The sequence below is a fragment of the Haliotis asinina genome, chromosome 15 (genome assembly GCF_037392515.1).
Source record: "Haliotis asinina isolate JCU_RB_2024 chromosome 15, JCU_Hal_asi_v2, whole genome shotgun sequence".
Taxonomy (NCBI): Eukaryota; Metazoa; Mollusca; class Gastropoda; order Lepetellida; family Haliotidae; genus Haliotis; species Haliotis asinina.
In genome coordinates this window covers 47,317,445-47,334,829 of record NC_090294.1, presented here as the reverse complement: position 1 = coordinate 47,334,829, position 17,385 = coordinate 47,317,445, and the positions used below count along the sequence as shown (strand labels likewise).

At 46.6% G+C, this 17,385-nt stretch overlaps 1 protein-coding gene across 1 annotated transcript; it reads left to right on the top strand.

The window, feature by feature from the left end:
- The first annotated feature begins 7,671 nt into the window (after positions 1-7,671).
- On the top strand, positions 7,672-8,399 carry LOC137264825 (uncharacterized). Its single transcript, XM_067800158.1, has 2 exons — positions 7,672-7,770; positions 8,052-8,399. The coding sequence occupies exons 1-2, from the start codon at positions 7,672-7,674 to the stop codon at positions 8,397-8,399; spliced, it is 447 nt and encodes a 148-aa protein (XP_067656259.1).
- Positions 8,400-17,385: the final 8,986 nt, after the last annotated feature.

The following is a 17,385-nucleotide window of genomic DNA, read 5'->3' as shown; positions in this document are numbered from 1 at the left end:
TCTCCCTTGCTCATTGTTATCCTCGTCCTTCCCCTCTCCCTTCCCTACTTTCATCTTCTCCTTTCCTCTGTATCATCCTCTTCCTTCTCCTTTCCCACCTTCTTCCCACGCTGCTTCGAACGAGCTTTATTTGGCTGCTTCCAATATAACATTGGATTTGATTAGCTATTATCCCTTGCCCTCTGTCATACGCTGCCTTCGCCACTTCCACCTCTTCTTTCCCCACTACCACCCCATCTACCTTCCCACTATCATAATCTGCCTTCCCCATTGCCACAGCCTTCCTTCCCACTGTCATCATTTCCTTTTTCCACTGCTACCCTCAACATTCCACACAACCATTCTCTGCCTTCCCTTCTTTTACCTTCTCCTTTTCCTACTGCCACCCTGCGCTATGGCTACTGCCACTCTGTCCCACCTCTACCTTTCCCACCAGCACCAAGTCTCTCATCCACTGCCACTATCTCACTTTTCCACTGCCATCATCTAACTTTCGCCTCTTCCTCAACCTACCACTCTTCCCTACTTCCTCTCTCTTCCTTCCCCACTGTCATCGTTTCCCTTCACCTCACCCACCTTTCACTTAGCCTTTCCTACTGCCACCCTCTCCCTTCCCCGCTCCTATCTCTTCCTTCCCCACCGCCATCCCCTCACTTCCCCACTACCCTCCCCTCCCATTCCCACTGCCACCCTCTACCTTTCCCACTGCCACCCTTTTTTCTTCTGCAACCTACTTACAGGAAAACCCTCTTCTGCAAACCCACTGGAATCTTTTCACTTTCGCACTGCAATTCCCTCCCGTCCCCACTGCAATTTCCTCCCGTCCCCACTGTCTATAACGTCTTTGTCCACAGCCACCCTTTCCCTTGCATCACCTCCCTTCCTCACTGGCATCCTTTCCCTTCCCTACTGGCATCCCCTCCCATCCCCACTGCCATCCCCTCCCTCCCCCAATTCCATCCTCTCCCTTCTACTATGCCATCCCCTCCCTTCCCCACAGCCACCCTGTACTTTTCCAACTGCCATCCCCTCCCTTCCCCACTGCCATCCTCTCCCTTCTGCTATGCCATCCCCTCCCTTCCCCACTGCCATCCTCTCCCTTCTACGATGCCATCCCCTCCCTTCCCCACTGCCACCCTGTACCTTTCCAACTGCCATCCCCTCCCTTCCCCACTGCCATCCTCTCCCTTCTGCTATGCCATCCCCTCCCTTCCCCACTGCCACCCTCTACCTTCTGCTATGCCATCCCCTCCCTTCCCCACTGCCATCCTCTCCCTTCTGCTATGCCATCCCCTCCTTTCCCCTCTGCCACCTTCACCCTTGCTTCTGTCATATTCTGTTTCCACACTGAACTCTCTCCTTTCCCCACTGCCACCATCTACCTTTCCCACTTTCACTATCTGCCTTCCCCATTGCCATCAACTCTCTTTCCCACTGCCACTCCCTTCCTTCCCCTCTCCCACCTACTCCTTTCAGTATTGCCACCCGCTCCCTTTCCCACTTTCACCCTCTCCCTAGGTTACTGCCACACTGTCCTTTGCTCACTGTCATCCTCTGGCTTCTCCACTTTCATCCTCTCTCCTCCCTACTGTAAACCTCTACCTGCCCCTCTTCCACCTTCCCTTCTCCCCACTAATTATAAGTCTCTCTCCTTTCCCACTGCCACCCTCTCCCTTGCCCATTGTCATCATATTCCTTTCCCACTGCCGCTGTCTGTCTTCACTACTATCATCCTCTTCCTTTTCCTCTCCCACCTTTTCTTTTCCACAAAGTCACCCTCTCCCTTTCCCTCGGTCACACTCTGCTTTCCCTACTTCCACCCTCTCACTTGCCCACTGCCACTGTCTACCTCTCCCACTTCCATCATCTGTTTTCCCTACTGCCACCATCTCCCTTCCCTATTACTACTCTCTACCTTCCCCTCTCTAACGTCCTCCTTTCCCCACTGCCATCCGCTCCCTTCCCCACTTTCATCTCCCAAGGTTACTGCCACCCTGTCCCTTGCTCACTGTCATCCTCTGGCTTCCCCACTTTCACCCTCTCCCTTCCCCACTGTAACCCTCTACCTTTTCCTCTCTCACCTTCTCTTTCCCACTGCCACCCTCTCCCTTGCCCTCGCCATAGAGCTGGAATATTACTGAGTGCGGTGTAAAACTAAACTCACTCACTCACTCTCCCTTGCTCATTGTTATCCTCGTCCTTCCCCTCTCCCTTCCCTACTTTCATCTTCTCCTTTCCTCTGTATCATCCTCTTCCTTCTCCTTTCCCACCTTCTTCCCACGCTACTTCGAACGAGCTTTATTTGGCTGCTTCCAATATAACATTGGATTTGATTAGCTATTATCCCTTGCCCTCTGTCATACGCTGCCTTCGCCACTTCCACCTCTTCTTTCCCCACTACCACCCCATCTACCTTCCCACTATCATAATCTGCCTTCCCCATTGCCACAGCCTTCCTTCCCACTGTCATCATTTCCTTTTTCCACTGCTACCCTCAACATTCCACACAACCATTCTCTGCCTTCCCTTCTTTTACCTTCTCCTTTTCCTACTGCCACCCTGCGCTATGGCTACTGCCACCCTGTCCCACCTCTACCTTTCCCACCAGCACCAAGTCTCTCATCCACTGCCACTATCTCACTTTTCCACTGCCATCATCTAACTTTCGCCTCTTCCTCAACCTACCACTCTTCCCTACTTCCTCTCTCTTCCTTCCCCACTGTCATCGTTTCCCTTCACCTCACCCACCTTTCACTTAGCCTTCCCTACTGCCAACCTCTCCCTTCCACTCTTCCACAATTTTCCTACCCCACTGTCAGCCTCTCTCTTCCTCACTCCCACTTTCTCTTTCCCGACTGAAATCCTCTCACTTCCCCACTGTCACCCTATACGCATTCCTTTCCCTATATAGAGAACAGAACGTCTTCAACATTTTCACTTATAAGGCATAAGTGGACATAATCAAATGGAAAACATACAGAAAACTCTCTGTAATGCAAGTCAGACATATGAGTTGGAAGCAGACATAACGGTGCCGGCTCAGTTGGTGAAACCCGCACGCATCAAACACTATGAACAGGTTTTAACCCCTGTTGTGTCTCCTATAACATTTGTTTTTCAGGTTTTAAAGCATCTGATATTAAATATGCCTTCAAAACATTAAATGTATACAAGTATTTGTGAGTTCACTTGACAAGAACGCGTCCAGCTATGCCCGTAAGTGTTCAGGTCAAACCTTACAGGCAGCACCTTTGTTGTGGTTTCGTTTCAGTCTTAGATGACAATAGAAAGTAAGTGCACATTGCTTCCGGTGCGACATTGGCATTAAGTATCTACCCTGATGAATGTACCTATCCATGAGAATTTCTCTGTAATGTTGTTAGTGAACTGCTTCCCAACCACATCACAACGTTGTCATCAATTGGTTTATAATCTTGATATTGACTGGTGCCATGGTTTACCCGCTGAAGCTCATAAAACAACATATCTTATACTGAAACTGAGTCTACCTGACAATCCTTCCCCAGGTAGATACATTTTGGCGGACACAGACACAGCACCAAATTACATGTAAGTCTATGGACAGAGACCAATACTTATGTCCAATGACTGTATGTTTAAAGTAAGGCATAAATTATCGCTTTTCAATGTCAAGACATCTTACAAAGTTTACATTTTGAATCACAAAGTAAGTGTAGAGATAATGTCGATACTCAGAAGATCTTGGAATTGAACCTAAGAGCTCATGCTGTCAACACTGAAAATCCTCAGTGAAAATTCGTAAGACAGGCGGAGTGATGTCCCTTGTGAGAGTAAGCAAAATGGCCGCTACTAATGTTAACGCTTGCGGAGATTTTCTCGAAGGAAACTGGATATCATACAGGACTTCATAGTGTCTTTGATGGTGAAAAGGTAGATTGTGTGTGTGCGTTGAGATAGTACGTTGCCAATACAAGACTGTATGATTTTCACTGACGCCCGTCTAAATCGTTTAGTTAAGTTACAACCAAGAACTACCTAACCTAACTTTTGTTATAGTTTTGAGGGCTTTGTTGAAGAGAACGTTTCTCCGATGAAAGGGTGTCATGCCCGAAATGGCCAAACATTATTTGGTATTTAACGACGTTAACTAAGAACACTGCTTCAAGGCATGGTTCCTTGTAATTCGCAGATTTCGTATTATTTCTAATTTTCTGTCAAGTTAGCCGACAAAAGTGATGTGACTGATTCCATGGTTGTGGAACGACTGAAATTACAGTGTGTGCACTGAAGACCGAAGATGGATACTCAACTAAAGCATGCGTCACATAATGTATATCCAAAATGACTGCGTGTATAACAGATATTATTCCTATAATGTTGTTCTTGCTTCTTACCGACATGTAAGCCAGCTTATTACGGAAATATGCGAAAAGTGACGGATGAAGTCCTGTTACGGAAAGAGACGATAGGTAACGGACGATGCTGACTGTTATTTTAAAAATTGGACTGATCCATCCTCACACCCCTATCACGAGGACAGTGGAATTGCCCCTAGTTACGCACACACCGTTGCTAATCGTTTCCTCGACCGTCCGCTCCTCCCCTATATATTGCGTGACAGACTCTACTCGTCTTCTTCTTCACTGTATCTCGTCAGAGAAACATCGAAGAGCTCTCGAAAAAGCATTGGCTTTTACCACAGATTCCTTCCTGTCTGCTGAATCCCCACTGATGTCTCGGACACTTGGCTCAGGTAAGTTTTAAGAAAAACATTTAGAAAACTTAGAAATCTACCAATTCAGTTATCGTATTTTCACAAGGTGAACTCTGTGTTTGGAATCCTGACATAGCGATCTAAATTTATTTCGTACTTTGTCCGATTTAGACGAGATGTACATTAGTGCTTATTTCCTGACAAAATACATAATTATATTTAGTGGCATCGCAGAGATGGGTATGTTTTTGTAGGTTAGGAATGCCGTTGCCTTTTTTATACCGTTTTTTCGAACACAGAACCGTTAAAATAGTTGATGCTACTTTCCAGCGTTTTGTATTACGAATGTCCAATTTATTTACTTCTATATTCATGCACAGCTTCTATTATCCCCCAGGCGAAAATAAGGTTAATACATTTTCCAAATTTTACTTGAAGTTATGCTGTTCTGAAAGTGTTATGCTGAGGTAAATGTTTCCTTTTTCAGAGATTAGGAAAGAGAACTTTGACAGTGGGCCATGTTTAGGATTATTAACGTTTTCCTGAATTTTGAATAGTCCACTGCCCTTGTATCAATAGCAAACTTCCAAAGTTTAATGGGACATTTTTCATTCTAATGTGCAAAAAAGCCCCTGCCTTTCCCTAATCCCGGTTTATTTGTCATGTTCACAACAACGGAATTTCTGTATGGACGTTTCTGTACCGTGAAAACGTCTCGGGGATTTAACCATGATATCCTTCCGAAATACTTATTCTGTGAAATAAAACAATATTTTCATGTGTAAATATTTATTCTTAACGCTTGTATTTTCTTACCGTATATTATACTGTAATCAGAGAAGATTTCGGCATATATTATGACGGGGGAAAACCTTTGGATAATATTGCGACCGTCAACTGTGACCACAATCCTCTCTATTTTCCGTTGCGGAATATGACCATGATAAATAATGATGATTTCCTTAATTTACTTTTGCGGTTTGGATAGATCTGGTCCTCGTTATATATCACTGTGTGTATTCCTCTTTTAAACAGGAGTATTTCCGATTCATTTTGCGCTGGAAACAGCTGAAATACATATTCTTTAATTATCCGTTGCAACAACGAAGTAGAAACGAGTTCCGTGCTTCCGCAATACGTTGTCCAAAGCATATATCATAAACTGTTTGTGATAACTTAACCAACCAACCTTGACCAAACGTGATACACATGTCAATATATATAGATATATATTTTAAATTACGTCATGTGGCCCTGTATGGCTGTCACGGGTCTATAGGGGACATATCGTTTGCATTTCTGTTGACGTATGAAAAGTGTTCGCATTTCCTATTAGCTAAGATAAACACTGCAGTAGCGTTCACTAACATATGTGAATATTTGTTTTTAGAAGCAGATTTGTTATGTTTATTTCACGCGGATCCAGTTGATTATATCCGTCAGTAACTCTTAGTGTTACAGTACAGTACATCAGTTGTAGACTGAAAGTGTGATGTAGACCATGGGTATAGGTCCATCATGGTATTCAGATTTGAATGCAGAGATCGATTGGGTCTTATTTATGTTAACTAAATTGAGGAATCAAACAGTGAAAATTGTATGTCAAAGTAGTCTTGAGGGATTAAATCAAGTAAGGTATACATTCCACCACCATCCAGTGACAACTTCTCTACCAGATTTTAAAATGTGATTTTCATAATAAGATAAAAACCTCCCGCAGCAACATTCTCAACTTAATACCTGATACCTGATACCTACAACCTCCCATCCTTACAAATACAGGACCTTGTCCTCCTGGGACCCTGAGGTCTAACCACCACGACCCTCCCCATGTTTCCCCCCTCAACCGCCCTACCCCAGAGTGTAAAGTCTCTCGGAAAGGCCAGAGATCACTGTCTCAGAAGCACAAGCCTAAGGCTGTGAAGGTATAAAAATCACTTTTCAAATTATTACCCAAATAAAAATACTAAGATATGGTTTGATATTAGTAGAACCCAGCAGACCAAGACAGTGTGGCAAATAATATTATTCCAAAATCTGAACTTGGCCATGTAGCATCATGTAATCTCTACTGGTAATTCATTGAGTGATGCTTGTTGGGAGATTGTGAGAGGCCAAGAGACACACACTGGTGATGGCAATTTTCGATTATTAGGTACACTAGATTGTTGGAATGTCTTTTATTCTGTATTGATCATACGCTAAAACTGTCATGATCTAAAAGTGTTCCCCTGTCAAGAAATCTCCTGCCTGCCCTCACTCCCCAGACTTCAGCCAGCCCAGCTTTAAGCACCCACAGGTAGAAACTCATTAGTAGCTGCTGTGACCTCAGAATAATTGTGTCCTTGACCATCCCAGTAGCTTCAATTCTAACCTCAGAATAATGTGCCCTACACCTTTCCGGTATTAGTTAGTGCAAAACCTAATTCTGTTGTAGGTAGAATTTGTTCTGAACTCAGATTCAGTAAAGACTAGTAGAGTCGATGTAGTTCAGTTGACTAATGTTTCTGGAAAACCTTTTCTTGTAATGTATTTTCTCACAATTTGTAAATAAATTTCAGGAGAGGGGTCTCCGGGTTTGGTATGATGAAGACAAGGTTAGTATTTCATTAATTCAAGGACACTGACAGTAACTATATCTGTAAGTTTTCCTACAGTCTTTCCGTATTGTAACATTTCTTACTTGACATTAGCTTTGGGTAAATTGCATTTTCCCAACTGCATGTTGCATTTTATTGTTCTTGTGGGTCAAATCCAAAGGCTTTGTAACCCCATTCCAGGATGACACAGACTCTCCTTCACAGCACCCCTCCAACAGGAAGAGTTGTCACGTGGACCACCTGGCTGAGAACAGTCTGGTTCCAGAAGACGATGACTCCCCATGTCTGCCTTCTCCTCGCCGAAGGAGGAACCGCCACACCAAGCTGAAGACAGACTACCGATCCCAGAATGAACTGATTCCGGTCTTTGCCAGGATGAGTCTGGAGGATGTCCCCAGATCTGATGCTGATGCTTCTGTTGCTGCTGCTGATGCTGATGTAGCTTCAGATATTCAGGGGGCTTCTTCAAAGAAAGTCAGTACTGATGTTTCTGTCTTTTAGGTCCCATTTGTGTGTGTCCAAATAAAAATGTCTTATGTCTAACCATCACAATGAAGAAAGTAATGGCATTAAATTGCTACCAGTACCAGATATCAACTATTGTTAAACACCCTGTATTCCTCATGATTCATAAATCCATGTTAAAAGGTTCATGGGGAACATCATCTGATGCATGTGCATTGAGTAATGACTTGTGTAGATGCTGTGAGTCTTTTTTGTCTGCTGTGGTAAAAACACTGTGTTGTCTGTTGCAGGTACAGGAGTGTTCTCGCAAGAGGAAGCTGGATGACCTGAAGCAGGAACTGAGCAACAAGCAGCGCAAGGTGGAAGCTTCCCGTCTAGAGCTCCAGGCCACCATTGACAAGAAGCTGAAGGAGCTGAGGCAGGGCATGATGGTGCTGAAACAGGAAGTGATTGAGAGGGAGAGGAGTGAGAGGGCATCCTTCAAGGTTACCATGGATACACAGAGTGGCCGACGCAAGGTGTGGAGGAGAAAGCAAGACAATTCCTCAAAACAGAAAACGTCTGCCCGGCCACGCCCACTAAAGAGACTGCCTGAAAAGTCCCATCCTCCAGGGAGCACAGAGGCAGCCTCACAGTGATACGTCACTGGTAAGTGGGAGTGGCATGTTAAGTTTTCATTGGTCGATAGGCTAGGTATACAAGTAGGTGTTTGTATGTAGGTGTATGAGATATATGTGGATGTAGTATGGTTAAGTTGGTCGCTTGTCGGGTTTATGCACATTGGTGGAGTGGGTGGATGGGTGGTTTTATGTTGCTTGGTTACATTGGTGGATGGGTAGTTTTATGTAACTAGGTTAAGTGAATGAATGGATGATTTTATGTAAGGAAGTTTAGTGGGTGGATGGGTGCTTTTATGTGACCTGTTTTAGTGGGTGTTTTTTTTAAGTTGTCTAAGAGGGTAGATGGGTGGCTCTATATACTGTTGTTAAGTGGGTGGATGGTTTGTTTTAAGTAAGCAGGGTGGATGGGTGGTTTTATGTGAGTAGGTGGATGGCTTGTTTAAAGTTGAGTGGACAGGTGGGTTGTTTTTGTAAGTAGGTTGAGTGGGTAGATGGGTGGTTTCATTTAAGTAGGCTGAGAGGGTGTATACGTGGTTTCATATACTCTTGTTAAGTGATTGGATGGTTTGTTTTAGTAAGTATGGTGGATTGGTGATTATATGTAAGTTAGTTTAGTGGAAGGATTAGTGGTTTTATATAACCTGGTTAACCTGGGAGGATGGATATAACCTGGTTACACTGGGATGATGGATGGGTGGTTTTGAAATACTCTTAATATGTGGGTGGATGGTTTGTTTTAAGTTGGTAGAGTAGATGAGTGCCATTGAGTGGGTTCATGTAAGTAGGTTAGTCGGTAGTTTTATATAATCTGTTTAAGTGGGTAGATGGGTGGTTTTATATAAGCATGCTAACATAGTGGATGGGTGGTTTCAAATACTCTTCTAAAGTAGGTGAATGGTTTGTTTTAAGTAAGTATTGTAGATTGGTGGTTTTATATAAGTGGGCTAAGAGGAAGGATGGGTGGTTTTATATACTCTTGTCAAGTGGGTGGATGGTTTGTTTTAAGTAAGTAGGGTCGATGGGTGGTTTAAAATACTCTTCTAAAGTAGGTGAATGGTTTGTTTTAAGTAAGTCTTGTAGATGGGTGGTTTTATGTAAGTGGGCTAAGAGGAAGGATGGGTGGTTTTATGTACTCTTGTCAAGTGGGTGGATGGTTTGTTTTAAGTAAGTAGGGTCGATGGGTGGTTGTATGTAAGGAGGTTTATTGGATGGATGGGTGGCTTTTATAAGTAGGTTAAGTGGGTTAAATGGTTGGTTTATGTAAGTGGATGGACGGATGGTTTTATGCTGGTAGATTAGATGGGTGGATGGGTGGTTTTATGTGAGTAGGTGTAATGTAAGTAGGTTAAGTGGATGGATGGGTTGGTTTATGTAAGTGGGTGGATGGGTTGTTTCAAGTATGTAGGCTAAGAGGGTGAATGTGTGACTATATGCTCTTATACAGTAGGTCAATTGTTTACTTAGGTAAGTACTGTGCATGGATGGTTTTATGTATGCATTATAAGTTGGGGGTTCATTCGTTATGTATAGTCTGGTTTTATGTAGTCTTGGATGATTCAGTTAATGTAAGTAGGTTGTGTGGATGGATAGTGGTATGTAGTCTGGTTAAGTGGGTGAATCAGTGGTTGTATGCAAGTAGGTTAAGTTGGCTTCTTGTTAGTTTGATGTAAGGAGGTTATGTTAACTTTGTGCATGAAGTAGTTGAATGTGTGTTTGTATGTTGTGTAGATAAGTGGGTGTGTTGATTGTTTGATTAAGTAGGTGAATTAGTGGCTTTATTAAAGTACTTTAAGAGAATGAATGGGTAGTTTTATGTAACTTGGTAAATTGTGTGGATAGGTGGTTTTATGCAGTTAGGTTTAGAAGATAGATGGGGGGTTTTGTGTAACTAGACTAAGTGTGTGTATCAATGGTTTTATGAAAGTAGGATAAGAAGGTGGTTTTATGTAATCTGGTTAAGTGTGTGGATGGGTGGTTTTATGTTATTAGTTTGATGTACTACTCTGGTTAAGTGGATGGATAGGTGACTTTATGTGACCCACTGAAGAGTGTGGGTTAGTGGTTGGTGGTTATATGTAAGTAGGATTTATGGTTTTGCAGGTGGATGAGTGGATGGGTGGTTGGTGGTTTTATATAAGTATATAAGTAGGGTGAATGGGCTGTTTTATGTTGTCTGGATAAGGTTTTTCATAGGTGTTTTTGTTTTTTGTATTTTTTGCTAAAGTGAGTGGGTGGATGGTTTGATGTAGTGGAGTTAAGTAGGGAGGTTTTATGTAATCTTGTTAAGTGGGAAAATGACTGGTTTTAAGGTGTCTGGTTTAGTGGATGGGTGGTTTAATTGAGGTAGATAAACTGGGTGGATGGATGGTTTTATGTAGATTCTATAGTTTTTGCATGGCAATCCTTCTGTTGCTCCTCATCAATGTCCTCTTGTTCAAATATAATGTTCCATTAACATTTCAACCCCTTCAATATTTCAACTCAGTCAGTAAGCAATTACAATAAATATTTCCTAAAACCTAAAGCTGTGTGTTTGTTTTCTTGTATCAGATTCGTTAAAATATGCCATTCATTTACCTTGAATGTCATCAGACAATTGTTTGACTACGGTGTGCTTTGCTAGCACTAATTTCTTCTGTGGGAATTATGCCCTCAAAGTTTGCAGTGTGCGTAGAGGCACACATATTTGACAGCCTTCTACATAACCAGCAGAGGTCAGTGCAGAGGGTACACAGTGAAGGTATGCTACTGGCCAGGGTATTTATAAAGTCACCCATTTGACTGCTGTGTACATAGATATTATATTGCCTCTGTGGAGGGTACACACTGAAGGTATGCAACTGTCCAGGGTATTTATAAAGTCACATATTTGACTCCCATGTACATAGCCAGTAGAGGGTCAGCACAGATTAAGTCTGTGGAGGGTACATAGTGAAGGTATGCAACTGGCCAGGGTATTTATAAAGTCACCCATTTGACTGATGTGTACATAGGTATTAGATTGCCTCTGTGGAGGGTACACACTGAAGGTATGCAACTGGCTAGGGTATTTATAAAGTCACATTTTTGACTGTTGTGTATATAGATATTATATTGCCCCTGTGGAGGGTACACAGTGAAGGCATGCAACTGGCCAGCGTATTTATAAAGTCACATATTTGACTCCCATGTATATAGCCAGTAGAGGGTCAGCACAGATTGCCTCTGTGGAGGGTACACACTGAAGGTATGCAACTGGCCAGCGTATTTATAAAGTCACATATTTGACTCCCATGTACATAGCCAGTAGAGGGTCAGCACAGATTGCCTCTGTGGAGGGTACACACTGAAGGCATGCAACTGGCCAGGGTATTTATAAAGTCAAATATTTGACTCCCATGTACATAACCAGTAGAGGGTTAGTACAGATTGCCCTTGTGAACGGTTAACAGTGAAGGTATGCTACTGGCTGAGAGGATTAGTAAAGTCACATATTTGACTCCTGTGTACATAGCCAGTAGAGGTCAGTTCAGATTCCTGCTCTTGATAGTATACTAGGAGTTTGCCCTGAAGATGTAAGACGTTTTTCGTGGGACTGCTGTGCATAGAGCCAGTACAGGTCAGTGCAGACTTCATGTATACTTGCAACTTGTCCTGTGGATTTGGTAGCATCATATATTTGACTATCTTGTGCAGACGAGTGCAAAATACCTCTTTAGCAGTGAGTGAGTATGGCTTTTATGGATTTGTGCAATCATATAGGAAATATGAGTAAGTAGTATTTGCTGATGTTACTCATTTGAGAAAGTTATTTTGTCAGTCATAATGACTGGGTGTAGTGAAACGAAACTCCCAAACCCTCCATTCCCCTGAACCAGTCTTGCCATCCTGTCTTTACCATCCTCTCCCTTCCGCACTCTCCTTCCCCACTATCCTTCCCCACTCTCATCCTCTCACTACCCTACTGCCATCTTCTCCCTTCCCATGCCCATCCTCTCCATACCCACTGACATCTGTCCCTTTCCAAAGACCACCCTCTCTTCCATACTACCATCCTCTCCTTTCACTGCCACCTACTCCCTTCCAAACTGTCACCCTTTCCCTTCCTTACTGCCAGCCTCTGCCTTCCCTACTGCCTGTCTCTCCTTCCCCACTGCCAACCTCTCCCTTCCCTATTGCTAACCTCTCCATTCCCACTGTCACCCTCTCCATTCCCTCATCAGTGTCTCTCTTCCTTACTGTCACTACCAGCCTCTCCCTTCCCCTCTCCCACCTTCTCCCTTCCCCATTCACTTGCACAGTCTGCCTTTACCGTGCACACCTTCTCCTTTCCCTACTGCCTCCTTGCCCCTTTCCCACTGTCATCCTTTCCCTTTCCCCACTGCCAACCTTTCACTTTCACATTGCAAACATCTGAGACTCTTCTCTTCTCCGTTCCTCTCCCTTCCCCAGTGTCTCTTCTCCCATCCCTCCTACCACCCTCTCCTTTCCGTTTCTGCATTTCCCTTTTCCCACTGCCAACTCCCTTTCACACTGTCACCTTCTTTCTTTAAACTGCCACTACCTCTCTTGCCCACAGTCATCCTCTCCCTTTTCCATCCTACATTCCCCCCTTCTTCCCCTCCCCCCTCCCCCCCCCCACCTTTCAAACTGCCACACCCAACATTTCACATTGCCACTCTGTATCTTCCCTTCCCCCACCCTCTCCCTCTCCCTCTCCCACTGCCAAACTCTACTTTCCCCACTGCTACTATCTGCCTTCCCTTCCTCACCCACTACCTTTTCCAATGCCACGCTTTACATTCCACATCGCCACTGTCTCCCTGCAACCCTCTTCCTATCCTACTGCTATCCCCACCCTTCACCACCTTCATCCTCTTCCTTCCCCACTCGAATCCCATCCATTCCTAACTAGAACTAGTACTCTCTCCCTTCTCCACTTTCATCCCCTCCTTTCCCATTGTCACCCTTTAACTTCCCCACTGGCATTCACAAACTTTCACATCGCCATCCAGTCCATTTCCCACTACCATCCCCTCCCTTCCATACAGCAACCCTGTCCCTTCCCCACTAGCACCCTCTTCCATCTCCACTACCATCCCATCCCTTCTGTTCTGGCATTCCCACCCTTTCACACTGCCATTCCCTTTCTTTCCCTCTGTCATCCTCTAGCTTCTTCGCTACCACCCTCTTTCTTCCCCAATGCCATCCCCTCCCTTCCCCACTTCCACCCTCTCCCTTTCCAACTGGCATCCTCTCCCTTTCGAACTTCATTCTCCGGTGCCACTATCTTCTTCACTGCCATCCTCTCCCTTCCCCAAACTAACAAACTTCCCTACTGTCATCCTCTCCCATCCCTACATTCGTCCCCTCCCTTCCCCACTTTCATCCACCCCAATCCTTCCTGTCACCGTCTCCCTTCTCCACTGTCATTCTATCCCTTCCAATTGCTACCCTCTCCCTTCCCAAATGGCATCCGTAAACTACCCCACTGCCCTCCCTTTCCTTCCCCACTGCTGTCTCCTTTTTTCCCACTGCTTTCCGCTCCCTTCCCAATTGTCATCCCCTCTCTTCCACCTTTCATCCCTTCTCTTCCCTATTGCCACCCTCTTCCCTCCCTACTGCCATCCCCACCCAAGAAAACTGCCACTTTTTCCCATTTCCAACTTTCATCCCCTCTACATCCCACTGCCATTCCTTCAAATTTCAATTGGAACCCTCTCCCATCCCCACTTTCATCCCGTCCTTACTACCCTGCAACCCTCTCAATTTCGCCACTGTCTCTGTTTCCCCACTGTCATCCCTACTGCCATCCTCTCCCTTCAACTATGCCGTACCCTCAATTTGCCAATGCAAACCTCTCTCTTCCCCACTGCCACCCAGTCCTTTCCCCACTGCCGTCCCCGCCCTTCTCCACTGCCACCCTCTCCCTTCTATACTGCCACCCTCTCAATTTCCCACTGCCACCCTCTCCCATTTCCACTGCCACCCTCTACCTTCAACGCTGCCATTCTCTCCCTTCCCCACTGTCATCCTCTCAGTTGCCCACTCCCACGCTTTCCCTTCACCACTAACACCCTCTTTCTTCCCTACTGCCATCCTCTCCCTTCCCCACTGCCACCCTGTCCCTTCTATACAGCCACTCTCTTTCTTTCCCACTCCTACCCTCTCCCTTGCCCACTGCCACCCTCTCCCTTCTCCACTACCATCCCTTCCCTTCCCCACTGCCACTCTCTCCCTTCCCCACTGTCATCCCCTTCCTTGCCCACTGCCATTCTCTCCCATCTCCACTGGCATGCTATTTCTTTCCCACTGCCCCTGTCTCTCTTGCACACTGCCACCTTCTCACTTCTATACTGCCACACTCTTTCTTTCCCAGTCCCACCCTCTCCCTTCTCCACTGGCACCATCTCCCTTCTCCACTACCATCCCCTCCCTTCCCCACTGCCCCTCTCAACCTTCTCCACTGCCATCCCTTCCTTACCCACTGCCACCCTCTCCCCTGTCCACTGGCACGCTCGTATTTTTCCCACTTTCGCTCTCTCTCTTCCACACTGCCACCCTTTCCCTTCTCGACTGCCATCCTCTCCCTACCCAACTGCCACCCTCTCTCTTGCCCACTGCCACCCTCTAATTTCTCCACTGCCATCCTCTTCATTCACCACTGCCACCCAGTCCCTTCTATACAGCCACCCTCTTTCTTTCCCAGTCCCACCCTGTCCCTTCTCCACTGCCACCATCTCTATTCTTCACTGCCATCCCCTCCCTTCCCCACTGCCCCTCTCTACCTTCTCCACTACCATCCCCTTCCTTTCCCACTGCCACCCTCTCCACCCTCCACTGGCACGCTCTTTCTTTCCCACTTTCGCCCTCTCTTCCACACTGCCACCCTCTCCCTTCTCGACTGCCATCCTCTCCCTTGCCCACTGAAACCCTCTCAACTCTCCACTCCCATCCTCTCCTTTCCCCTCTCCCACCCTCTCATTTCTATATTACCACCCTCTTTCTTTCCAACTCCCACAATCTCCCTTGCCCGCTGCCACCCTCTCCCTTGCCCACTGCCACAACCTTTCTTTCCCAGTCACACCCTCTCCCTTCTAAAATGCCACGCTTTCCCTTCTCCATTACCAACGTCTTTCTTTCCCACTGCCATCCTCTCGCTTGCCCACTCTAACCTCGCCCTTCCCCACTACCACACTCTCCCTTCCCCACTGCAGCCCTCTATCTTTCCCTCTGCCATCGTCTCCCTTCTCCACTGCCATCCTATAACTTGACCACTGCCACCATCTTCCTTTCCCACTGCCCACTGCCACCCTCTTTCTTCCCCACTGCCACACTCTCCCGTCTCCACTGCCATTGCCTCCCTTTCCTACTACCACTGTCGCCATTCACTCTCCCTTTTCCACTACGACCCTCTTTCTTTCCCACTGCCACCCTGTCCCTTCACCACTATCACCCTCTTCCTTCCCCACTGCCACACTCTTTCTTTCCTACTGCCACCCTCTACCCTCTCCACTGCCATCCTCTCCCTTCCCCACTGCCACTTTCTCCCTTTAACACTACAACCCTCTATCTTTCACTCTGCCATCATCTCCCTTCTCCACTGCCATCCTATCCCTTGACCACTGCCACCATCTTCCTTTCCCACTGCCCACTGCCACCCTCTCTCTTCCCCACTGCCACCCTCGAATCTCCCTTCCCCACTGCCACTGTCTCCATTCACTCTCCTTTTTCCACTACGACCCTCTTTCTTTCCCACTGCCACCCTGTCCCTTCACCACTGTCACCCTCTTTCTTCCCCACTGCCACCCTCTCCCTTCTCCACTGCCATCCTCTCGCTTGCCCACTGCCATCCTCTCCGTTCTCCTCAGCTATCCTCTCCCTTCTCCATTTCCACCGTCTTTCTTCCCCACTGCCACCCTCTCAATTCTCCACTGCCATCCTCTACCTTGCCCACTGCCACCCTCTCCCTTCTCAACTGCTATCCTCTCACTTGCCCACTGCCATCCTCTCCATTCTCCTCAGCTACCCTCTCCGTTTTCCTCAGCTATCCTCTCCCTTCTCCATTGCCACCGTCTTTCTTCCCCACTGCCACCCTCTCAATTCTCCACTGCCATCCTCTACCTTGCCCACTGCCACCCTCTCCCTTCTCCACTGCCATCCTCTCGCTTGCCCACTCTAACCTCTCCCTTCCCCACTGCCACTGTCTCCCTTCCCCACTACACCCCTCTATCTTTCCCTCTACCATCATCTCCCTTCTCCACTGCCATCCTATCCCTTGACCACTGCCACCATCTTCCTTTCCCACTGCCACCCTCTCTCTTCCCCACTGCCATCCTCGAATCTCCCTTCCCCACTGCCACACTCTCCCGTCTCCACTACCATTGCCCCCCTTTCCCACTACCACTGTCGCCATTCACTCTCCCTTTTCCACTACGACCCTCTTTGCACTGCCATTGCCTCCCTTCCCCACTACCACTGTCTCCATTCACTCTCCCTTTTCCACTACGACCCTCTTTCTTTCCCACTGCCACCCTGTCCCTTCACCACTGTCACCCTCTCCCTTCTCCATTGCCATCCTCTCCCTTCCCCACTGCCACTTTCTCCATTCTCCACCACCACCCCTATCTTTCCCAGTGACACCCTCTCCCTTCTCCACTGCCATCCTCTCGCTTGCCCACTGCCATCCTCTCCGTTCTCCTCAGCAATCCTCTCCCTTCTCCATTGCCACCGTCTTTCTTCCCCACTGCCACCCTCTCAATTCTCCACTGCCATCCTCTACCTTGCCCACTGCCACCCTCTCAATTCTCCACTGCCATCCTCTCGCTTGCCCACTCTAACCTCGCCCTTCCCCACTACCACCTCTCGATTCCCCACTGCAGCCCTCTATCTTTCCCTCTGCCATCGTCTCCCTTCTCCACTGCCATCCTATAACTTGACCACTGCCACCATCTTCCTTTCCCACTGCCCACTGCCACCCTCTTTCTTCCCCACTGCCACACTCTCCCGTCTCCACTGCCATTGC

Excerpts from the sequence above, each read along its gene's own strand:
- LOC137264825 (XM_067800158.1), top strand. The coding sequence starts at position 7,672 with ATGAGTCTGGAGGATGTCCCCAGATCTGATGCTGATGCTTCTGTTGCT. Across the intron at positions 7,771-8,051 it reads AGGGGGCTTCTTCAAAGAAA|GTACAGGAGTGTTCTCGCAA; the intron begins GTCAGTACTGAT and ends TGTCTGTTGCAG.